We start from the raw sequence: 26,611 nt of genomic DNA, 5'->3' as shown, positions 1-26,611 counted from the left end.
AATCCTGTTTTTTCTGTTTTCATGATATAAACAAGGGCAAAACCATTATTATATTTACCCTTATTAAATTATTTGATTTGTTGTTTACTAATCGTGGCCCCACAAAACTCATTCTCGATACCAAGTGGATAATATTCTTCCTTACGAGACCGATTTAATTGTTCCAGGTCTTCGAGGTTAATTTTAAATGACCAATTATACCCTAAATCATTCATATCATACCCCCATTGTTCTATTTTCATACAAACGATACGCCCTTCTTTATAAAAAAAATATTTTAATTCAACTGTGAATTCTGTATGACCTGGAGATAATATCAACACTTCTGTATCTTTGGAATACATGGCCGTTTTATTTAAGGATATATATTGTGATAAATCGCTTAATCTTACCAAGTCATTCGCGTCAGTCGGGCTTGGATAATTTTTTAATTTTTAAGGATTTTTCATGTTAATATTTTTGGTTATATTATATTTATGTCGTTCAGCCTGTGCCTTTGTGTAATAATTTGATAAATCAATATCCATTTCTTGAGCTACACCAAAGATAGAACCATCTTTACCAACATAAGTCATTTATATTAGATTAAAAATATCATAAAAATTTTTATTTTTGTTGAGTTGAAATAACACATATAGACATAATTGACCACAACACTTAGAATTTAATTCTTGGACTTGAAATGTTTGATAAACACCATTCTGTAAGAATTTTATGACTTCAACAGGTGGTGGAAGACCAAAACTATCAAAATAATATTTGTCTTGACTATTAAAAATACAAACCCAATGAGAACCGTTCCCATTATTATCTTCTAAGTTCATAATAATATTCTTTGTATGTTTCGGCACGTTTGTTAATTCATCTCTCATACAAATAACCACATGATGAATTTTTAATTTCTTACAATATTTGACAAGTTGTAAATTTGATGTTGTATTCTTTCCAAATTCTTTAAACCACTCATGAATGCTCATTTATTTATTAGAAAGATATAATCCATTACCTCTTTTCGTTAATTTTACACCTGCTTGTGCTATAGAAGAAAGCATATCTCCAACTAACAATCTCGCTTTATCAGGCAGACCTTCAAGTTTTTCAGCAAAATCTACAATTACACCACTTCCACTAATTTGTTTCTCCAACTCTTTGTTATATCTTTCCAATTCTTTTTGAGCCTGGAGTTGAGCCTTCCTTTCGTTGGCAGTTTTCACCGCTGTTGACATACCACCCGTCAATGCTCCAACCGCACTTAAACCAGCAAATAAAGGAATTAGAAATGGGAGAAATCCTCCACTCGTCTCTCTTATTGAATATTTTTTTAACATTGGTTTTGTCATTTTAATTTTAAGTGAGCCAGTGTCATTCAAGATTTTAACCTGTTCTCTTGTGAGCAAAACATCAATTCTTACTGCTCCTTTTCTCTGAATTGTATTAACGTTAATCGTACAAGGCTTTTGATTTTGAACACAAGATGACAGTTTATGAAGATTGATTTGATTAACATATACCCCAGTTGGTACTTTGCCACTCATTTATTTAACAAAAAATTATGTGAGACTAATCATAACACCATTATCTGTATTAATATGCAATTCTGTTTCTTCCAAAAGCAAACAACATGCATCAACTTCTTCACTCTCTCCTCTTTCAATGTATAGGGAAGTATCCACTCGATTAGACTTTATAGTTTCCTTTTGAGCGCTCAGGTCAAACGCATCGATTGTATACAAACTTTTAAATGCTGTCATATCCAAAATAGGTTCTTTATTTCCATTACTTTCACACACCTTTTGGTAAGACTTGTATGCTTCAGCAAAATCATTTTTTCCCAATTAATTTCCAATCTATCTCGTGGATAAAATGTTCCATCTAGAGAAACGCGAAGTTGTTTCACCTTAGCATTATCACTCAATGCATTATTCTTATCAGTCGCAGTATCACCATCTGGCTTTTTAAAAATGATCCACAGATATCCTGGCTTTCCTTCCAGAACACCCAATTCCACGTGTAAGTAGTTTGGTTGAGTTTAACGTGTTGACATCTTCTTTTGAGGTTACACTGAGTGGTTTCTTTGAGTTAAGTCTTCGATTCAACATCTCTTCTGTTTTAAGATTAGGGGTATATTCACTGATATACCAACTCATCTCCTCAATTACAAATTTATTCTGTTCACCAAAAGCACTACCAACACCAAAAAGCAATCTATTTTCATTATCATTCCTTTGTAGTTGAAATCTAATTTTAAGACCATACAGAACTTTATCATGATCACAAAATCCAAATATACCTTTAAGAGGAACTGCCACAGTAAAACTATTTTCTGCTTTTGTATCATCATTATACATTCCTTTCCTTTGAGTATATCCAGGGTCTGTGTTTGTTCCCGTTGACATATCAGGAATAAAACCTTCGACAGACCCCTTTCCCATTCTATCACTGGATGTATAGAGTGTAAATTTCATCATTTCAGATACAGCAGAGACATAATCAACCGCTTCAACTTCTTGTGTTCCAATATACAAACGCACACTATCAAACATTTTCCAGAAGAAATCATTTACAAGTGTAGCGTTTGTGTTATTCCCAGCTTTAGTGAATTTAAATTTACACAACAAGAAACTTTCGGAGAGATTCAAATAGGTTTGTTGATTATTTATTTCAAAACTTTTTGTACCATTTGTATTCCAGTCTGTTCCAGTTATTGCATTTACCTTGAAGTAATCTTCTTTTTTAGTGGAGTTTGAGATAATAATAGTATCATCCAAATCATAGATACTATCAATTGCTTCCATACTTGTATTTATTTAGGAAAAAAGATGTTAAAACTTTTGAAACCCTGATTCAAGTATTTGAATTATTTTCTGTCGTTCTTGGGGGGACAACTGAGTTTTGCCTTTCTTAATTTCTTTTATTGCTTGTAATTTATGAGATTCCTTCTGGGCATCTTTTATGCTCTTTACAACACCTGCAGCATTTCCCACAGCAGAAGCAGTTGAACCAATTAGATCTTTATGTTTTAGAATAGTTGAACCAATACCCATGAGAGTATCAATTATCCCATCTCCTCTAAATTGATGTCCAACACCCCTTTGTCTCTTAGGTTTATAGTATCCTCTACCAAGATACATACCTTCACCCTTGTAGTATGGGGAAAGGAACATCCCATCCCCTGTAATTATTTTATATTTTCCCAACTCGTGTTTCCTCACAATAACCATCGTATTTATTTATTGGAAAACTTCACGTAGGTGAATTCTCATATTAAAATCTCTTAATTGAAATCTCATATGCTCCGGGTGAGACTGTTATCGTTTTGTATCCACTTCCGGGATTATAACGAAACTTGTCATTTTTATCAGTTATATTAAATAAGGTATTATAAGTTTCCATGGACAATAAAGATGCCTCATATTCTTTTGTTGGGTCAAGTTGTAGTGGGTATGGGAATGAAGATGTGTGGTCGCTTGTTGTGAAATTAAAACTCAGGATTGTGCTTCTCATCTTATTTAATATACGAGATAAAATGTCTTTATATTGAGATTTATTAATTATTTTCATGTTCATCAACTGGTCTAAAATGGCTGATGCTTCATTAAAACAATTGTTATTTCCAGCCTTCTTACTACCTAACAACAATAACAGTCTATTAACTAATTGCGATGGGTCATTTGGAAGAAAACTAATACCTGAACCAAGGATACTTAAAGCCTGAATAATGTGTTTCTCCTTTTACTAGAAATACTAACCCTATAATTTAGAGCGTTCAGCAAATCAATATATACTCTATCATCATTATTTTCCATATCCAATGGTTTATCAATATACTTTGATTCATCCCTCACAGTTGAACCTTGTCTTCCATCTTTTGTGAGAAGAAACATTAATCTTGGAGTTAGTTTAACAGGGGGTTGAGCAGAACTTAAGAACCTTAATTCATCATTAAATATCAATACCTTTTCTTGAACAAGATGAAATATTGCTGGTTGTTCTGTTGGAATGAGTCCTGCTTTGGTTTTTGAATCCGCTGAATATTCATTGTTTTGAAGAGCATTCACAATATAATCAGGGGGTTGATTAATCTCTTCCAGTTGTTGAAATAAACCTTCATCATCATATACCTTTAATTCTCCTAAATGCTCTAATTCTTCCTCAGTCATTTGATCAAAATCTTTTAACATTTGAAGTTTTTTCGGAGAATATTCTACTGTGGGAACTGTGGAAACATCTTTCATTTTTTTCTTGGGAAGTTTTTAAAAGTGGTTTAAAAAATTTATCTTGTTTTCTTTCAAATGCGTCTTCGCCCGTTAGTTTCTGTCTGCGTTTCTTCTTTATGTCTTCCTGCTGTTTTACAACTTTTGAAACCAACTCTTGATGTTCCTTAAATCTTCTTGCTCTTTCTTTTGCATCCATTTATTTATTGTAAAATATCATTTAATGAATTGTAAAGATCAACAGGGAAATTTTCCTTTTCTTCATCATTCAAGTAGATGTGTTCAAATAAATCCTTTTCTTTAAATATTTCATCAAATTCTTTATTAACATTAATGCGAGTTGTAATTTCTTCTTCACTAATACTTGCATCTCTGCTTTTCATACGTTTGCGTTGAGTTTCTTCATCAACATCAAAACCGGATGATAAAATCTTCACTCCGCTCAGATGTTTAATAATTTGTCTCATTCCTTCTGGATTAGTTTCTAATATCCCAACACCACCAGATTTTAGTTTCCTTAACTCACTCTTACAATGTGAATATTTTGTTGTACCAAGAGAAACCTCCTCAAATATTTGTCCTTCATTCCTCAATCGCATATGTTCCTCCACTGAAATATAGTGATAATCTTCACCTTTTACTTCTCCAGGTCTTATTGCTCTAGTTGTTGTTGATACAATGCGTATCACGGGGTGTTTTTTAAGTAAATTTACAATATTCTCATTTGTACTACACAAGAACCTTGATTTATGAAAGTTTTTTCCAGAAGCAGATTTACCCACAAGATTTATAATAATAGTTGTCATTTATATATGTAATTGTTTATAAAACAAAAAATACATCTCTTAATATCTCATCTTGTTTCACAACAATATATTTATATTTTTCAGTCGTGTGCTTCATGTAATCCTCAAATTTCTTTTTACTACATAATGTAGAACAATTATCTCTCCAAAAATTATTGATATCTATTGAATTTAACTTGAATAAAATAAAAGTATTAGCATTGTTTCTGATGGAACGACGAGGAAGTTGAAAGTACGATTGACTAAGATAAATACAATTACAAGAAGAATGTCTCCCTCTTGTGTAGTAGCTGTCCATTACCGTTTGGTTTCTCTCATTAACACAATCAAAGATAATGAGGTTCTTTTTTGATTTATCCAAATCTTGGGGAGACAGTATCTTCTGTATTATCACTAAGAATACAAGTTATAGGATTTGATTTCTTTTTACATCTCTGTGTATCACAAAATAGTTGAATTATATCTTCAATGTTATAATCATTTAGTTTTTTTGACGTTTAAATAAACCGATTATATCTTCTTTTTGAAGACCAGCATTAAAACCTTGTGAGAGTAGTTGATACTCTGGCTGAAAACTCGACTTTGTGAAAATTATTAAATTATTATAATCTAAAAAGTTGGGAGTGAGGAGCATCTTTAAAAGTAAGCAGGTTTTTCCACATCCACTTGAACCAACTATGAGACATCTTCATTAATTTGGGAGATTTTTATGGTTGTTAAATTTTATCTTATTTTCCCAAATGGGTAAAAAAAAATCATTCATTTACATATTTGGAAAACAGGTTTTTTAATTTATTATTGGCTTTTTTAGAAACTCTATATTTTATCCTAAGTTCAGGTTTAATTTCAAGATAATCCATTATTTTATTTATACAATATCTTGTGTTGATATTTCCCTGAAAATTACATCCATGAATAATATATAACAACAATCCTTTGAACATTTCTCTTATACATTCAGTTTCTTCCCTTGTAAGGAAAGGTGTGTTATCACCCTCATACTTTACATTCATTTCTATAATCAATCTTGTAAAGTAATTCATTTTTGGTGTAAATCTAAAAGAATTATTTTCCTTTTTATATTTTTTATTATCATTAATTAGAAGATAATCACAGAATATACATTGTTTATAGGCTTTTGACTCTGTGTTTAATCCCCGTCTTTCACACGCAGGACAATTCTCAAGTTTGTCATATGGAGAATCAGGAAATTCTAGCATATTTATAAAGTAAAACTTTACTTAAACTGAAATTCATCTATACTTTCAGTTGTATATTGACTCATATTTAATAATATTACCATCGATATACTTTTTTTCATTACCAGATTCAACGACAACATTTTTTATATTAAAGGTAATTTTAAAATGATCGTTAACTACTATTGAACGAAATGTCATTTCACCTGATATATTAACATCCTTTATTTCATCAGGATTTACATCTTTAGGGTTGTTGAAAAAAAATACAAATTTCTCCTTGCATATTACAGATGGTCTTATCTTTTCCTTCTAAAGCTTCATCCATAAGGTTTTTGTTTTTTGATACTTTTTCTTGTTTCATTGCTTTTTCTAGTTTTGAATATATTACCAGAAGGAGAGGAGAAACTTTTGTTAGAGATACTTTAATTGATGTTCTCCCAGGTGTACTAAAAGCCCTTCCACTGAAGGATATTGAAGAACTCATATAATTTACCATAATTGTTTTTATCCAATAGTTGTCATATTTATCTTTGTTCAATTTTACATCCTTGACATATTTCTCAGTATCTTTAACAAATGAAGAGATTGATTGAAACTTGTCTTCTGTGTCTTGAAACATTGTATTTATTAAGTGAAAAAGTTGGAGGATAAAATGGTTTTAAGCACAGATTCACCTGTAAAATAAACAAAATTTTCATCAAGAAAATTTTAGTTTAAGCAAAGATTTATTACATAAATATGGTGAATACAACATACTGTGATGTTTGTAATCACAAATATAAACATTATAGAAAACACCTCCGAACCAACAAACACATTTAATCTATTTCATAAAATATCTCCTCTTGAGTTGGAAAGAAAACATTGTGATATCTGCTCAAAGGATGTTTTGAAGAGTAGTTATAATAGACATCTTCAATCACAAAAACACAAGAAAAATGAGTTTAAAGTAAAGGGAGACTATTATATTGAAAACACTGATGGGGCATTTAAAGGGCATATAAAAATAAGGATTTTTCAATTTGGAGAACCCGGTCCATCATCAATAGCTGAATCAATTGAAATAGTGAAACGTGATGTTGAAAAAGTTATTAAAAAGACATTAAAAGAAATGAAAACTTTAAAGTTTTATATGGGAGTGAAAATGAATATGAAAAGACAAGATGAAGAACAAACTCCTTATATGAGAACAGATCTTCATTTTATAACATCATTTCAAGATTTTTTGAATAGTGGGGTTTGTGAAGAACTATCAAAACAAGAGGAGGATGTTGATAATACAGTGGTAGGAAGTGGATTCAATGTTTAAAAAATCATCTTTTTAGATATACACATTCTAAAATCAAACTCTCTTAAAGCTTCTTCTTTTGTTGAATTACCAAAAGAAATAAAACTAAAGAAGGCAGTTGTTAATATTAAGAACAATGATAAAAAATGTTTTCTCTGGTCTGTTCTTGCTCACTTTCATCCACCAAAATGTAATTCAGAAAGAGTAAAACAATATATGAAATATGAGAATACCTTGGACATTAAAGATTTTAAATTCCCAATGCCACTAACAGATATTCCTAAATTTGAGAAAAAGAATAATCTTTCTATTAATGTATATGGATTAACGGATACAAACAAAAGTTCAAATATTAAAATTTTCAAACAACTATAAAAATGAAGAAACACACATTGATCTTTTATATTTTAGTGTTGGAAAGAATTCACATTACACATACATCAATAATTTATCAAGATTAATCTCTTCTCAGGTATTCAGAACAGCAAACAAAATATATCCTTGTAAGCGATGTCTTAATTCATTTCATACAAAAGAACGATTAGAACAACATTCAAAATATTGTAGTAATCATAAATCAGCTGTAATTACAATGCCTAAACCTGGTGAAAAGATTTCTTTTGAAGATTATAATAAATCTATCATGCACCCATTTGTGATATACGCTGATTTTGAATGTATCCTAAAAAAGATAATACTGCTTCTCCTAATCCAAAAGAATCATATACAAATAAATATCAAAAACATATTCCTTGTGGTTTCTGTTATTATATCAAATCATCTGTTGGAGAAAAGTATAACAAACTTGAACATTATAGTGGAAAAAAAGCTTCACAAGAGTTTGTAAAAGGATTAGAAAAGGATTGTATAAGACTCACTAAATTAATGAAAGAAACAAATGAACCGATGAAATTAACTAAAGAAGAAAAAATAGAATTTAGAAAGAACAATATCTGTCATATTTGTGAGGGGGAAATTAAGGAGTCTAAAGTTAGGGATCATTGTCATCTTACTGGTAAATATAGAGGTCCCACTCATTCCTGTTGTAATATTAATTATAAATTACCTTCTTTTATTCCAGTCTTTCTTCACAACAACGCCAACTATGATACACATCTATTTATAAATGAACTTTCAAAAACACCAGGGAATATTTCTGCCATAACAAACACAAGTCAAAAGTATATTTCATTTACAAAAATGATATTCACAAAACCTTTAACTCGTGTTAGGTTTCAAGATTCTTACAAGTTTATGGGAACACCACTAGCCTACCTCGCATCAAATCTAAGCTCCACGGACTCTTTTCCAAATCTTAATTCATTCTTTCCAAAAGAGGAAATTCTCACGAAAGAGGAAATTCAGATTAAAGAGAGAATTCAAAGTAAAGAGGAAACTCTAATTAACGAGGAAATTAATGAAGAAATTTTAACTGAAGATGAAATTCTAATTATAAAGAAAATTCGAACAATGAATGAAATTCTAACTAAAGAGGAAATTCTGATTAAAGATGAAATTCTGATTAAAGAAGGAATTATCACGAGAGAGGAAATTCAAACAAGGAAAGAAATTCAAAGTAAAGAGAAAATTCTTACAAGTAAGGGAATTTATCCTTATGATTATATGGATTCATTTATGAGATTTAAAGAAACACAACTTCCTTCAAAAGAAAGTTTCTATAATAACCTTTATGAAGAAGAGATAAGTGATAAGGAATATAAACACGCACAAGAAATATGGAAAATATTTAAGATAAAGAACCTTGGAGAATATCATGATTTATATCTAAAAACAGATGTTTTATTGTTAGCTGATGTGTTTGAAGCTTTTAGATCACTCTGTCATAATAAAAATTGTTATGGATTAGATTGCTTGGAGTGCAATGTTGAAAATGACAAAACAAGATATAGATTTAATCAGTGATGTTGATATGCTTTTGATGATTGAGAAGTCCAAGAGAGGTGGAATATCACAAGTATGTTCAAAAAGATATGCTAAAGCAAATAATAAATATCTTCCAAATTATGATAGTGAAAAAGATCGTAATTATTTGATGTATTTTGATGCTAATAATTTGTATGGATGGGCAATGTCTCAATCTCTGCCTTATGGTAAATTAGAGTGGGTGGAAGAAAAGGATTATGAAAAGGCTTTGATGAATATTGTTATTTCTTCTCAAGAGGAATTGAATGACGAAGAAGAAGGTTATTATTTTGAAGTTGATTTGAGGTACCCGAGTGATCTTCATAATAAGCATAAAGACCTTCATTTTGCATGTGAGAAAGAAACCCCAAAGAAAGAATGGTTCAGTGATTATCATAAAAGTTTTAATATTCAAGGCAAATCAACAGAAAAGTTATTAACAACATTCTATGATAAAGAGGGATATGTTTTGCATCAGAGAAGCTTAAAACAGTTTTTGAGAGAAGGATTGAGAGTAGCTAAAATTCATAGAGTTTTAAAATTTAAACAAAGTCCTTGGGTGAAAAAGTATATTCAATTCAATACAGATATGAGAGCAAATACAAAAGTAAAATTTGAAGGGGACTTTTATAAATTAATGAATAATGCTGTATTTGGAAAGACGATGGAAAATGTTAGAAACAGGCAAAACATTAGATTCGCAACATCTTGGAAAGAAGCTTCGAGATTGATAAATAAACCAAGTTTTGAGAGAGAAGAGGTTTTTTCAGAGAACTTTTCTGCAATTCATATGAAAAAGGAAAGTATTGTAATGGATAAACCAATTTATATTGGAACAGCAGTTCTTGATTTATCAAAGATATTGATGTATGATTATTTGTATAATGACTTAAAGAAAGAGTATGGTGAAAATGTTTCATTGTTGTATATGGACACTGATAGTTTTATCCTAGATATAAAAACTGATGATGTTTATGAAGATATGAAGAAAAATATTGGAGTATATGATACAAGTAATTTCAGCAAGAAGAGTGAGTTATTTTCCAAAAAGAATGAAAAGGTTATTGGTAAGTTTAAGGATGAGTTGGGTGGAAAAGTAATGAGTGAGTTTATTGGGTTGAGAGCAAAGGCATATGCTTATAAGTATGGTGATCAGATTGATAAGAGGTTAAAGGGAATAAAGAAATATGTAACAAAGAAATCAATAACTTTTAGAAATTATAATTGTTTGATGAATAAGAAAGAAGAATATAGGAAAATGAATACAATAAGAAGTTATAAACATAACATATATAGTGAAGAAGTAAATAAAAAGGCATTAGGAGCCTTTGATGATAAGAGATTTATTTTAGATAATGGAATAGATTGTGTTCCATATGGATATTGTACGATAGAGTGAATAGAATAGATTGTGTTTTGACGATGGGAAGATGGGTTAGGGTTTTTTCAGGGCTACCGCCACGTTTTTTTGCAATATATAAATGGTCAAACCAAGTATTAATCAAACTAAAGAGTGGAGAAAATCTCAGTCTTGGTATATACATGGAAAACATAATGAATGTGAAAAATATCAAATAAGTCTTATTGAAAAAATAACTAAAACAAAGGTAAATAAAACAAATAAGCGAATCAATTTAAAAAGTGGTAAGTTAGAGGATGTAAAGAAAAAAAATGAATATCCTTGAATGGACTGAAAACTTTGATGGTTATCAATTGAACAATGAAAAAACAATTTACTATAATCTCAAAATGATATGTGGCTCAGGAGGTGGTCAAACAAGAGCATTAAGAGAAGTTTATCATTTCGTAATGGCACAAAAGGGGTATCTTAAAAAATATAAAGATTCAAATGTTTTGTTTTTCAATATTTTAGATGGGGATTATTGTGCAAAGAAAATTGAACTATTGAAGGAATTTGAGAATGAACAAATCTTTATAGGTTCAATGAGTGAGCTAAACAATATGCATCGGTTATTTGATAAAGAGTGTCCCGAGGGTTAGACGTTTCAGATATTTCTTTAGAATCACCTTGAACAAATCTTTATCTTATTGTATGGATTATTTGAAAAAAAAAGTCTCCCCAGGTTAAAAGGGGAGACAAATAAATATACCTTGGGATAAAAAGGGGGTTTATTTTTAGGGAAAAAAAATATATGAATCGCTGAAAATCCCCCATTCATTTACATGGGGAAAAGTGAGCCAGAACCAGTATATTCACCATACTGATGTACCTTTTTAAGGTTTGATAGTAATCAGACAAGTGGTTCCCAAGTTACGGCCATTTATTTACCAACCAATGACAGGACACGGTGCTATGACATCACAATTCTTTTTTTTCTTTTTGCACGTACGGCCAAGCACTAGTTATAATAATAATAATTTTTAAAAACCACAACAACAATGTGCCATGCACACATCTGTTAAAAAAAAAAACAAGATATTTGTACCTCCACACAGATCGGGTGGGATAAGTACCATCAATATGTCAAAATTAATAGAGTTGGACAGTGAATGCCATTAAATAGCAAAGCCTCATAACGAGTCATGCTGGTGTTGACTTTTCAAATATACACAGTGGTGCCAGCTATCAGGATACCTGTCATCAGCAATTTATCGATTAAAAAAATAAATAAATAAAAAAACCCAACCCGTATCTTGCCAAAAGGTGACCACATGTGAATTCTTTAAGGTCACACTGAGGTGAACAGAGCTGCTATCCACCAGGAGCGACTCCTTGAGGAATATCTGCCTACGAGAGATTCCGATGAGAATCGTTCTACAGACTAACCATGAAAAATATGCTTTTGCCTCATAACATCACCAAATGACGTCATAATGTCTCAAGCTTGACATATCTAGAAAGCACTCATCGAGGTGTTCAATTTGAGGTGCTTCACGATATGGTTCCTAAAACTTTAAAATTTGACCTCGGGGTCAAACATGTTTGACCTGAGGTGCTAACCATGAAGGTCAAGGCCAATTGCCACCCAAAATTAATCAGCTGAGCGCCAGACCATGAACTATATTCCCATGAAGTTTGAAGACGATCCGATCAAAATTACTCAAAAAAATAAAGGGTTTCGTCGACTCCCCTGATTTGCGACAGTGACCTTGACCTTTGACCTTCAAAATTTTATGCGCTGAAAGGGACCTCTATATGCCTCTGATATGCGAAGTTACAAAAATTTCCGATGATAACTGTGCGCTGCAGAATTTTTTATACGTGATTACAGACCAAAAAAAAAAAAAAATACAAGCTGACTAACATATCTTGCAAAAACTTCGTTTTGGCAAGATAAAAAGTGCTGCAGGGTAGCTGGAAATGGGCAATCGAGCAAAGGAAGGCGCTTCAGAAATCAACTGTCAACCACCTCAAAGCACCAATCCATCCATTGGGACCATGCTCTGTGCAGAGCGTTGGTGTTGCCAAAGTAGTCTCCTTGGCTATTGGACACAATCCTGGATAAGTCACCACTCTGACACAGGATACCAGCATGCTGGCACTCATTTTGCCGACCTCGGAAGGATGACAGGCAGACTCAACCCCACCTGGTATTAATTCAACAGCCAAGTGGGATTTGAACTCAGGATCCTCGGGTCCCAAGCCCCAACCTCAACCATTAAGCCAACACCAGGTATACCAATCCTCTCACAAGAAGAAATTTCGATCAAGTTTTTTGCTGTCCGCAAAGTCGTACATTCTTCCACGATAAGCATAATTTGTAAGAAAACATATTTATAATTAATAAATAAAAATTAACAATATGGGGTGAAACGAGATATGCTGCTCAAGCAAAGACAAATACTGCAGGTGTGTGTGTGTGTGTGTGTGTGTGTGTGTGTGTGTGTGTGTGTGTGTGTGTGTGTGTGTGTGTGTGTGTGTGTGTGTGTGTGTGTGTGTGTGTGTGTGTGTGTGTGTGTGTGTGTGTGTGTGTGTGTGTGTGTGTACATTGTTGTGGATCTCCACCACGCCGGCGTGCGGGCGACCGCTTTTAGCTAATTCGCTAATCACACCACACCCTTTTCCAATCACACCACAGAGGGCGACTTTCCCACGACACCCCGGCCAATGGGGTTGAGATGCCAGAGGGCGACTTTCCCACAACACCCCGGCCAATGAGGGTTGAGATGCCACAGAGGGGGACTTTCCCACGACACCCCGGCCAATGAGGGTGGAGATCAGCACAGAGGGTGACTTTCCCATGACACCCCGGCCAATGAGGGTGGAAACCGCCTCAGATGGCGATTTTCTCACCCTGGACAAGAAAGATATAAAGGAACGCCAGGCTGGGGAGGTTGGTCGTCTTGGGGGTCATGGGTCTTAGTGCTAGCTGGTTCGTCTGGTCCTGGGTCATCGTCGTCGCTGATCTTCTCCTTGGTCTTGGTTGATTGGAGCGTGGCCGGTTGGAGAACCCAGTACCTGGTACTTGGAGCGTCATCGTGTTGCGGGTTCGAGTCCCACCGAGCCGGATCGTCAAAGGCCGCACGAGGCGGAAAGGTCCAAGCTAGCATCCTTACCTCCAGCTCACCTTCCCTCCGAGCTGGGGGTATCAATAAAGGCCGCAGCCATCATTTCTTTTGGGGGGTGTATGTCTGTGTGTGGGCCTGTCTTCAAGTAGAATTGTGTAAGTGCTTTCTTTTGCTTATTGTACATTATTTACATTTCTTATTCGAATAACTCTGCTCTTGTGTGTGTTCCCTTCCCCCATTGTAAATAAATCCCCTCTTGCTGAATGTACCAGCTCGTTTGTTTCTTTCATTGGCTTAGCACGCTGTGTATTGAGAGATAGCGAGGGTAAATTGTTCATTTGGTCCGACGCGGCTCTGGTAACTCCGCTCGGTTACGCCGGATCAGAGTCGTTACCTGCGACTCGGTTCGGACAGAGTCGGCCGAGGGTGTGGTTCCCCGGAAGTTAGACTGCGTGGGTATTTAGGTATATTGAAATTGGCAATTAACTCTACCCCATGTGGTCGACCTATTGGCGATCTTTGGTCCGATAAGGGACCCGTGACCTTTCGGATTTATCTGAAAGGTACGACTAAATTCCGGGTGTTCGGTGGAGCCGACTCTACTGATCCCCATAGCGGTCATGCTTGCCACCGAGACCCAGCCCCACAACAGTATGACCGCCTATTCATGAGGCACAAAAGGATCACACATATAATGCCATCGGTCACATGGTTTGGCAGCCATATTGGATTTACCCTCAAACCTATAAAAAAAAAAATTCTCCAGAACGGCTGCACAGATCGAGGGGAAACTTCACACAAATGTTCGCCAAGCCATGGGTGTACAAATTTAATGAATAATTAATAAGTCACATGGTTTGACAGCCATATCGCATTGAAGAAAATATTAAATAAGATTCTCTGGAACCGCTTAATCAATAGACGTGAAAGTTAAAAATTACGATGTAGTAGTGATGGGGAATATACATTTTAAATTTCAACTTGATCGGATGCACAGTCTGGCAGCAATAATTATTTGATTTTTTTTTGATCTGGGTTCATTTTTTTTTTGAACAAGGCTCACTTGGCTGTGCCTGGATGGGTTTGAGGGTAGAGGAGCAGCAGCTGAAATGTGAATCCAGTTCAGGTTCCTCCTCATGACTTCATCTTTGCTTTTTGCTTGTTTGGGTTCCTTCGATTACTCAATGCAGGACTGTACCTATTTGATTTGAATCGAGTCGAGTTTATTTTAATCCCATTATAAATTCAAATCAACAATAATTAAAAAATGTCATGGGTCAGGGTGAGGTGTCCGATCAAAGCAGGACATCTTGGTACACGGTCATCACTACCAGCAGTTATAAAGTGGCATGTCTAATGATGTCTTATTAATTTCGTAACACACGAGTACACAAACGACACACAAAACAAGTCCTGGCAAGGGTCTGCAATCTCCAATTGCTCTTTTTGTTGTTTTCAATTTTGTTTCGCTGCCAGAGTAAAAAATTCTCACTCTCTCCATGCACATGTGAGAAACAAATTCAGAGACAAAGTACTCTAAGATGGCAAACTTGTCTTCAGATTCATGCCCAAAATATAACATGAGACTTAAAGGTCCATGACACTCAAAAGTTTCTGGTTATTTATATATTAACTTGACCTTCCTGGTGAAGAAATCACCCATGTTTCTTTTTTTAAATCAACAATGGGATAATTAGACCAATATTTCGAACATTTGTAGTGCTTTTCACAACTTGCTATGCCCCGCCCCTAAAAAAAGTTAAGTTCAGCGAACCGCAGGTCACATGACCGTTGACGTCATCTCCAGAACGCGACTTGCTCAGAGTGGATTGATTAGACATCGCGCACCGTATAAGGTACGTACAAATGCATTGTGCACATGTGTTTGCCATCTCACTGATCATCTTAATTCCTCTGATTGTTGTGCATACACGGCTCAGAAGCAGAATTTCTTTTCCGCAAAACAATCACGAGGCAATTATTTATCCCTTTACGACCTTGTCGTGTACAAATCCAATACATGTATGCACAATAAAGGGCTATACCATGTCCACAAAATATAAAATGTGACTGTTGAACCTTTCCATTAAAAAAGAAACTTAGAGGGACATACAAGTAAAATACTAAAGATTAATATTGCATCATTTCAAGGCACAATGAGATAATTTTAAAATCAAACAATGTGAAAAACCTGCACCCACATTTTGCAGCTTATTGAATTGTTCATTGAAACCAGCCTGCTGGGATAGGTACGATTCCACATACACGCAAGCCAGGTATGGCTGCACTCGACATGCAGTGGGGAGAACAAGTATTTGATACACTTCCGATTTTGCAGGTTTTCCCACTTACAAAGCACGTAGAGGTCTGTAATTTTTATTATAGGTACACTTCAACTGTGAAAGACGGAATCTAAAACAAAAATCATGAAAATCACATTGTATGATTTTTAAATAATTAATTTGCATTTTATTGCATGAAATAAGTATTTGATCACCAACCAACCAGTAAGAATTCCGGCTCTCACAGACCTGTTAGTTTTGTCTTTAAGAAGCCCTCCCATTCTCCACTCATTACCTGTATTAACTGCACCTATTTGAACTCGTTATCTGCATAAAAGACAGCTGTCCACACTCAATCAATCAGACTCCAACCTCTCCACAATGGGCAAGACCAGAGAGCTGTCTAAGGACATCAGGGTCAAAATTGTAGACTTGCACAAGGCTGGGATGGGCTACAGGACAATAGGCAAGCAGCTTGGTGAGAAGGCAACAACTGTTGGCGCAATTATTAGAAAATGGAAGAAGTTCAAGATAACAGTCAATCTCCCTTGGTCTGGGGCTCCATGCAAGATCTCAACTCGTGGAGCCTCAATGATCATGAGAAAGGTGAGAGATCAGCCCAGAACTACACGGCAGGACCTGGTCAATGAGCTGAAGAGAGCTGGGACCACAGTATCAAAGAAAACCATAAGTAACACACTACGCCGTCATGGATTAAAATCCTGCAGCGCATGCAAGGTCCCTCTGCTGAAGCCAGCACATATCCAGGCCCGTCTGAAGTTTGCCAATGACCATCTGGATGATCCAGAGGAGGAATGGGAGAACGTCATGTGGTCTGATGAGACCAAAATAGAGCTTTTTGGTTTAAACTCCACTCGCTGTGTTTGGAGGAAGAAGAAGGATGAGTACAACCCCAAGAACACCATCCCAACCGTGAAGCATGGAGGTGGAAACATCATTCTTCCGGGATGATTTTCTGCAAAGGGGACAGGATGACTGCACCGTATTGAGGGGAGGATGGATGGGGCCATGTATCGCTAGATCTTGGCCAACAACCTCCTTCCCTCAACAAGAGCATTGAAGATGGGGCGTGGCTGGGTCTTCCAGCATGACGACCTGAAACACACAGCCAGGGCAACTAAGGAGTGGCTCCGTAAGAAACATCAAGGTCCTGGAGTGGCCTAGCCAGTCTCCAGACCTGAACCCGAGAAAATCTTTGGAGGGAGCTGAAAGTCTGTGTTGCCCAGCGACAGCCCCGAAACCTGAAGGATCTGGAGAAGACCTGTATGGAGGAGTGGGCCAAAATCCCTGCTGCAGTCTGTACAAACCTGGTTAAGAACTATAGGAAACGTCTGATCTCTGTAATTGCAAACAAAGGTTTCTGTACCAAATATTAAGTTCTGTTTTTCTGATGTATCAAATACTTATTTCATGCAATAAAATGCAAATTAATTATTTAAAAATCATACAATGCGATTTTCAGGATTTTTGTTTTAGATTCCGTCTTTCACAGTTGAAGTGTACCTATGATAAAAACTACAGACCTCGACGTGCTTTGTAAGTGGGAAAACCTGCAAAATCGGCAGTGTATCAAATACTTGTTCTCCCCACTGTATATATGCAATTTCAGTACTTGAGTGTCATGGAACCCTTAAATGAAGTTGTTCCTCGATCATATACTGACGTTTGTGGCTAGACAGATAGATGGATGGACAGACATGAGCCAATTGCGATGGATGGACAGACATGAGCCAATTGCTTACCCCCACTTTCGCTTCGTGTGCATTGAGTAATAAACAGTATATAAATAAATAAATAATGCTTCCTGCAAGCATATACAATCCTGTGCTATTCTCCATCCTCCTGTATAAAATAAGGCAATTCTCTGTGTGCACGTCCGAAAATCATCGATTAAAAAAACTAAAAATAAAAAATAAAAATGAAAAGCTCGAGCAGAAAAAAAGATATTTCCTCCACCTCCACGATGGTGTGGGGGGAGGGTGTTACGATTTTTGCCGATACATGAGGCACAGTGCAAATGGTTTACTGACAGCTGCTAGAAATGTGGGATAACGAACCACAGCAAAATATATTTGCCCCACCTCCCCCAATCCCCCCTTGCAGGCTTCTCCCCGAGAAGGGTGGGGGGGTTGTCGTTTAAAAAAAAAAAGAAAAAAAGAAAAAATGCACTTGAAATTTTTCACTTGAAAGTTGTGGGTTACAATGTGTAAATAACGATGGGAAAAGTCTAATTTAATGCAATTTAATTCCAGGTTATACGGCAACAAAAGGTGAAAATTTTGACAGGGAGGTGTACACTTTGCGGGCACTATACGTGCCCACAAAACCAACGAATGGTCGGGAAGTTTCTTAATGATCTTAGCCTTATCTAGGACCACAGACACCATCGGAGATAGATAGACCAGATATAGTTACAAGACTGAAATCCCCACAAGCCATGTCCGGCAGGACACAGCTTGACCCCAGCAGGAAACACAAGCAGGCAATACACAGATTGTGCCACAGATCGATCCTGACATGAAGAGGAGGGTGTGCGTGGCTTGCTGGGTGGAGCACGATTGAGATCGCAGCAGCAAAAGATGCCGGTTCAGGTGGAAACCCCATGGCAGCTCATGTGCAGTTTCCCCAGCAAGGTTCCTGGGCATCTGTTTTTATGGCCGTTGGCCCCCGCCTCATGCCGTGATGTCCCGCACCCCCCCCCCCCCGTCTCTCTCTCTCTCACCATTGGCCCGAAGGTACATTTGCTGGGTGAAGGACTGTCCATCTTCCAATTGTCACCCGGGCGGTCCCTTCCCAACTCTTTAAGCTTTCAGAGGCATTGCCTTCCCACCTAAACTGAAGGGTTATGGCACTAAAAGGGCATTTAAGGACAGGTTACAAAGGGTAGAACATTAAAAACAAACATCAACCCTGTGAGAATATTATTTAAACACGTACAGAAAGGAAAGGTGGATGTCATCTGTCTCGACATATGGCGACATCTAATATCACGATTAATTACCTCACACTTACTCCAAGACATTCATAAAGGAAATAACTAAACTATTCGAAGCAACGTTGCCCCTTTGGAGTCATTTTCACAACAATATGAACACACAGGACTGAGAATCTGCCAAATGTTTTCGATGTTTTTACCTCCTCCACCAAAGGTGGAAGGAGGTTGTTTTCACCCCTTTCTGTCTGTTTGTGTACAGGATATCTTAAAAAGTTGTGGACGGATCCAGATGAAATTTGGTGGGACAGGTTAGGTGTGTGACAAGGACGAACATATTCGATTTTGGTGAAGATCCGAATCCGGATCTGGATACGAGAGTTATTTCATTTTTAAAGCAATTCTTCGCCTTTGAAAGACTTGGGCCAAAACTTATATATAGCATAATATTTGAAAAATGTATTGGGACCGATATGTTCTCGTGGATCAGGCATTGCAGGGCGGAGGAATGCGCTCTAACGAGTGCCCTTTTGTTACATATGAAATGATTAATCTTCAAAATTGTGCACATCAAAATGCATTTATACACTGTCACCAGGGACGGAATGTCTGTGAATGGCAGCAAAGGGAGGGTGAAAGGACTGAAGAGCCATTTTAAAGGTTAAAGTACTTGTTGAGGTAGAGAAGCTTGTACAGAGGACAAAAAAGGTTTGAAAATTTTGTGCATGACTTGTTACTTCGGTAAGAGTATTTTGATGGGTGGAAACCAACTTCTCCGAGAGATGCATTGATACCCATGAGCATTTGGCATGAAGGGGCATTCGTAAAAACAAAATAAATAGAAAAATACGACACTAAAGTCTAAAATGTCATGATGCACAACCAATGTCGAAAATGCTTTCATGTACATAATGTAGCATTGTATACGCCACAAAATCTTATGTTACTCACCAAGCACCATTGTAACTGTTTTGACGATGATGACGATGCTCTGCGGGGCATTGCCCGAAACTGTATTGCGAGACATCCGGTGTACGTGGCTCTGCACGTGGCAGAAAATCCGCATGTACAGAACCAACATGTAAACCATAATCAGCAAGTTGGAGATTGCCCAAAAGAGAATGTAGTTATTGCTGAACAATGGAGCCATGTTAGAACAGATCGTCAGGTTACATATGCAGTTCCAGTAGAGTGGCAATGTACCCATGAAGATGGCAATGACCCAGATCATGATGATGACGAATACCACCCGTCGAGCGCTCATCTGTGATTGCAGCTGCATACCAGATATTGTGAAGTGCCTCTCCCATGCAATGGCAAGTAGATTGGCAACCGATGCAGAAAGGCTTATGTCAATCAGACTTTGGCGCAGAAACCACATGCCTTTTGACATTAACTGCGTGTTGGGACCAGTATGTGCAAGACTATACAAGTATGATATTCCTGCAAAGCAGTCAGCCGCAGCCAGGTTGGCAATAAGGTAGTAAATTGGCAAGTGAAATCGCTGGTTCAGATACACTGCCACCATTACGAGGAGATTGGAGAAACAAATGAACAAAGATAATGGAATGCCAACAATCAACGTCGTCAAATACAGGGGTTCCCATGATGAAGCCAGATGTTTGCCAACTTGATGATAAAAATAACTGACGTTTTCATGGTAATGACATTCACCCATGATATGGGATTTGCACCTGCACCTGCAAAAAAAAAATTTAACAAAATAAAAATACACAAATTGTTTTCTGAAATACCGGCAGAGACAAAATTTACTTGACAAATCAGAATGGCTAGAACTATTGCACACTGCGCTCCTTCGCAAATCCATATCCGGGCAATACATGATGTCATCGCCGGGCGCCAAAGGAAGGGAGTACTCAGTTTTTACTCTGTTTGCTTTCTTGTTTGTCTGGGCAATATCTCAGCCATCCTTTGAGGTTGGAAGTTAAGATTTGGGGGCAAAAACAGTATTTTTACCTCTGCCACCAAGGTGAAGGTGGTGATGTTTTCACCCCTCTCTCTGCCCGTTTGTTACTTGCAAAATAAGATTTTTCATGTATATTGCTCAGTCGATTTTGTTATTCTGTCTGTCTGTTTGTCTATCGCCTGCAGGTCACAATATAAAACCGATAATCATGAAACTTCACCACGTGCAAGAGTTTGTCATAAGGAAGAAGCCCATTGTTTTTGAGGTCAAAAGGTCAGCAACTTAGTTGGAATTTCTAAAATCCTCAATTTTTATTCGATTGACTTGAAATTTGAAGAAGATTTATGCTCCAGCTCACTGAATTCAACCTGAAAATTATTTTTTGAGGTCAACATGGACCAAAAGGTCAACAACTAAGGTGGTATTTCTAAAATCCTCAATTTTCATCCAATTGACTTGATATTTGAAGGGGATTTATATTTCAGGTCACTGAATTCAACCAGTCAATTATTTTTGAGTCCAACATGCACCAAAAGGTCGACATAGGCCGAATTTATAAAATTGTCAATTTTCATCCGATCGACTTGAAATTCGAAGAGGAGCTGCATATCAGGTTGTTGAATTCAACAGCAAATTATTTTTTGAGGTCAAATTTGTTATGTTTTATGGATTTTGCAAGTTTCATGTTCTGCACGACGTCGTCGTCTTGTTTGTTTGTAGGCAACATATCTCAAAAAGTTGTGGAAGGATCTGGATGAAATTTTGGACAGGTTGGGTGTGTGACAAGAATGAACCGATTATATTTTGGTGTAGATCCGGATCAGACGACAATAATTTTTTTTAGTTATTCTTCACCATTGAGAGATTGTGCCAAAAATGATATATAGCACGATATCTCAAAAAGTTGGACAGATTCAGATGAAACTTGGTGGACATGTTGGATGTGTGACTATGAAGAATTGTTGAAATTTTGGTGACTATCCGAATCCGGATCCAGATCTGGTAATTTTTAAAGTCATTCTTCACCATTGAGAGATAGGGCTAAACTGATGATATACAAGCACGATATCTCAAAAAGTTGTGGACTGAATTTGATAAAAGTTGTTGGATAGCTTGGGTGTGTGACGACAAATTGATTCGATGTTGGTGAAGATTAGGATCCGGATCCGACATCTAGAATATTTAAAGTAATTCTTCACCATTGAGAGACAGGGCTCAAAAACGATGTGTAGCATGATATCTCAAAAATGTATTGGGCCAGATATGTTCTCGTGTATCAGGCATTACAGGGTGGAGGTATGCGTTCTTACCGAGTGCCCTTCCAGTTAATTTTTTTATCAATTTATCCATTAATTACCGATTTATTAATTACTTTATCTCGGGCACTTTTTGGACACGACAGTGAACAGGTGATTTGGCTCTAAAGGGTATTTTTGAATTATTGATTTATCGATTAATCATTCATTTTTAGATCAATTACTTAATTTTCATGAAGTTACAGAAATCGGATGAAACGGTGGTGGTTTTGGCATGCTACGAACACACCAAAATTGATAAAGAAATTAATTATTTTACAATTATTATTTATTTTAATTATGCAATTAATCAATTAAACAATCACTTATTGTGCACTGCCCCTTCCGAATTCCATCTCCACCTGATACACAACAGCATCGCTGGGCGTCCCGGCAATGTCGCGCTAGAGAATTTGTTATTTATTCATTTGGCATGGGGGCGATGTACTTTGAATGTACCACAACTCGTTTTGCTTTTCTGTTTAAGCACAATATATTCCATTGGTCAAACCAGAGAGCATGCCTCATGCAGTTACATATTGTGCAGCCTTTCCTCCATCAAATGTATTCAAAGTCTTTACAACTTAATCCAACAATATGATGGTTCACATTCAGGCTTTGCTTTTGTAATACAATGAGAGCTATTTCTTGGCAAAGAACAAATTTATTCTGCCCAATCTCATGCTCCCTCAAACTCTCCGTGTGTGTGCGTGTGTATATACATATATATTCATATCTGGATTCAGACCTTCACCAAAATTGATTCAATTCTTCCTTATCACACACTCAACATGCCCACCAGGTTTCGTCCGAATCCGTACATAACTTTTTGATAATATTGTGCTGTGCATCATTTTTGGCACTACCTCTCAATGGTGAAGAATCATTTAAATTCTAGGAGCTGGATCTCGGTCTTCAAGAAAATCTCATGAATTCGTCCTAGTCACACACCCAACCTGCCCACCAAATTTCATTAAAATCCGTCCACAACTTTTTGAGATATCGTGCACATAAACAGACAAACAAGCAACCAGACAGATAGGGGTGAAAAATAACTTCCTTCCACCTTCGGTGGCAGAGGTAATAATACGCAACAAAAAGCTGATGATTTATTGATTTTTTATTTATAAGATTAGGTCCACATTAAATAACAGGATTCCACCAAGCCAGGATGAGTATATTATTTGAGTATTATCTTCATGCTCCTCACCCAAATTCGTTGCATGTATTTATAACCCCAAAAAAAAGAGGTGGAAATTTGTGATAGTTAATTGTTTGAAAAACAACAAAGCCCCTGGCTTTGACAGATTTAGCCTGAAGGTGATAAAAAAATATCTGTGATGAAACAAATTGCTGGACAATGTGTCATATTTGTAATTTGTCTTTGAACAAATGGATATTTGTAATTTGTCCCAGATAAATTTAAAATAGCAGGAATTAGACCAGTGTTTTAAACTGGGGAAAAGGGGAACTTATTATCGGCTAATTTCAGTACTTTCTGTATTTTCAAAATAGTTAGAATGAATTATTTATACAAGATTGTTTAAATTTCAAGATAAACATAAACTTTGTAAAAAAAAAATCAATATGAATTCCGAAAAAGGTCACTCTACATGTATGGGTCTGATTGACCTCACCAACAAAATTATCAATGCATTTGAAAACAATTGTCATGCTATTTCGGGGTTTTCATTGATTTCCCCAAAGCGTTTGATCACATTAATTGTAAAATTATGCTGTCAAAATAGTATTATTATGGGATTCAAGGGGGGGAGGGGTATACATGATATTTATGATTGGTTTACAAGTTATTTAGATAGCCGCATCCAGTGCACAAAGTATGTCTTCTTTATTTGAATTTAAGAAGACTACCTGTGGAGATCCTCGTGGTTCTCTTGTGCGTCTATTATCGTTTACATTTTATATTAGTGACATTCACATATCTATAAGTTCATTTGCTTTTGTTTTATATGCTGAGACACAAATGTTTTCTATAATGATAATCTAGACTCATTAAATACTGTTATAAATTAAAATCTTTTGCAAATATGTGTGAATGGTTTCGAGCAAATGGACCAACTGTTAATGCAAAAAAGTGTAAGTATATAATTTTGTTTAGAAATATCATAAAAAAAATAATAATAAGAAGAAGAAATTGTTCAGATTTAGATCAAGTTAAATTCCTGGTTAAAATGAAATAATACCATGAGTTGAATGGACTAAATTTCTTGGTGTTTATATTGTCGTAGATTTCCGCCCGCCAGCATGCGAACGACCGAGTCTAACCAATAGCGGTCGCTTCGCCCACCGAACAGACAATCCAGTCGTGACTTTCTGGAACAATGCCAGGAACCAGTCACGGGTGGGTTCTTAATCCCACCACAACCTTGTCCGCACTCTACCCGCGCTACAGGGTCCGATCGCCAAATCTTCGATTTACCTAATTATTCGCACGGGTAGGTTACCGAGAGATTGTACCTCAACGGGACCGCTTGGAAATGAGCCGCTTAAGCAGCTCGCTTCCTTTTGGGATAACCAAGCGGGGTATTATCGCGCAGTCCCGTTGGACCTGATCATTTTACCGGCAATTTAAAAGCCAATTATATTCCGAGTGCAAGATGGGGCAGTTCAATGAGTGAATGGACGCAACGAACAGGTTTACATTCACACAAGGACATTTATTATAATAAAGCACGTATGCAATTAAACAAGGCAAAACACGTATGCAATTATAAAAGCAACAAAAGCACGACAAAAGAACTACAACCGTCAACCTATGATGTACAGTCACTTGCACTTAACACCAGTTCCTACTTATTAGACAGGCCCACGGACACACGTACGCACACACACGCACCCAAGAAATGGTGGCAGAAGCCTTTAATAACGAGCTCCAGCTCGGAGGACAGGTGAGCTGAAACGCAGAGCCTATCTCGAACCTCTCCACCTTGTGTGGTCTTCAAGTTGTTAGGACCCAGGCTCCAGCGAGAGCGAGCTGGATCCAATCGCCGAGCCGCGATCCTTTCCGAGCTCCCGCAAATCCTCCCGCGCTTCTCAACACGTGCTGGTGAGACGAGGCGCCAATCCTTACCATCGATGCGTCGCTTCCCCGAGGAACCACCTCCACGAAGAGGTCGATGAGTCGCACCAAGCGGGGAACCAAAATGGAGAACAAAGAAGCCACCACTCGCAGCTCGAGCCGAGCGACCGGTTAACTTCCTTCCAAGCAAAGCAGCTCGAAGCAAAAAGCTCTCCCGAGCCAAGCAGAAGCCGAAGCTCACGGAACCATAAAAGTAAAAATCCTCCAAAAAGCCTCCTCCCGAGCCAGGCCGCAGCCGAAGCTCACTGAGCCAGCCGAAGCAAAAAAGCTTCCGAAGGCCTCAACCATAACCCAAGCCTAACAGGACCAGAAGGTCTGCTCAATGACTACTCTCAACTCCGTTCTCAAACTCTGCCCTTTCAACTCTGCCATTTCGACTCTGCCATTTCGACAAAAGAAAAAGATCTCCTCTTATCCTTCTCCGCCCCCCCCCCTCCTCCACGCCCGGCGTGACTCATGCCATCGTGATCCATCCCCCTGCTTAACCACGGATGGGAGGGAGTTGTTGACATCATGAGTCACGGGACGGCAGGGTTCTTCCTCTTCGCATAAGAGGGGGAGGGATGTCTCCATTGTTCGTTCCCTAAATATTAAATTGATCTGCAGCGCATCTAATCGATTTCTGAACATTTAAATAATGGAAGGTGAGCTCTCTCGGGAACAAGCACTTATCGATATAGCTGACTAAAGGAACCTGTATGTTGTGTGCAATCGAATTCCCAAATTCGTAACACTACCCCTCCCCTTTTTACAGACTCGTCCCGAGTCGTCAAATTTTCGTGTGACCAGCATGTGTAAGTTTTCCCCGAGTACGTTCTACCTTCGGATCCCTGAGTGCGACATTTCTTTATATGTGTCCCAAAAATAAATAACCTAATGCGCTACGTAACTAACTAAACATACTCAGACTCATTCGGACAACTTAATTAAAATTGCCGGCGCGAAAACAAACATATTCAATGTTCCACGTATTTACAATTTTCACTCAACTTATCCATTACTTAACCATGGCCCAGGACTTGTGATATGTGAAAGGGGAGAAGGTAAAAGTCGTTTCAAAGTCCATTGATGCAGGGGAATGGATGGAGATGGTCGCAAAACACAAATGAGCATTATGGATGCACGGGCTGCCTGCAGGGCAGTACTTGCAA

General features: G+C 36.9%; 1 protein-coding gene across 4 annotated transcripts in view; it reads right to left on the bottom strand.

Annotated features, from left to right (window-relative positions):
* The window catches only part of LOC147025287 (lysophosphatidic acid receptor 1-like), a 62,840-nt gene that overhangs the window by 13,981 nt on the left and 22,248 nt on the right, over positions 1-26,611 (bottom strand). For all 4 annotated transcript variants that reach the window (XM_085886141.1, XM_085886139.1, XM_085886142.1 and 1 more), the window contains exon 2: positions 20,090-20,838. In XM_085886141.1, the coding sequence (XP_085742267.1) occupies positions 20,090-20,816 (727 nt within the window). In that variant the 5' untranslated portion in view covers positions 20,817-20,838. The remainder of the gene's footprint in view (positions 1-20,089; positions 20,839-26,611) is intronic.

Source organism: Eptatretus burgeri, chromosome 6 (assembly GCF_056783735.1).
Source record: "Eptatretus burgeri isolate ZD-2024b chromosome 6, Ebu_testis_v1, whole genome shotgun sequence".
Lineage (NCBI taxonomy): Eukaryota > Metazoa > Chordata > Myxini > Myxiniformes > Myxinidae > Eptatretus > Eptatretus burgeri.
The sequence above is the reverse complement of the archived record's forward strand: the minus strand, read 5'-3'. Positions and strand labels throughout refer to the sequence as shown.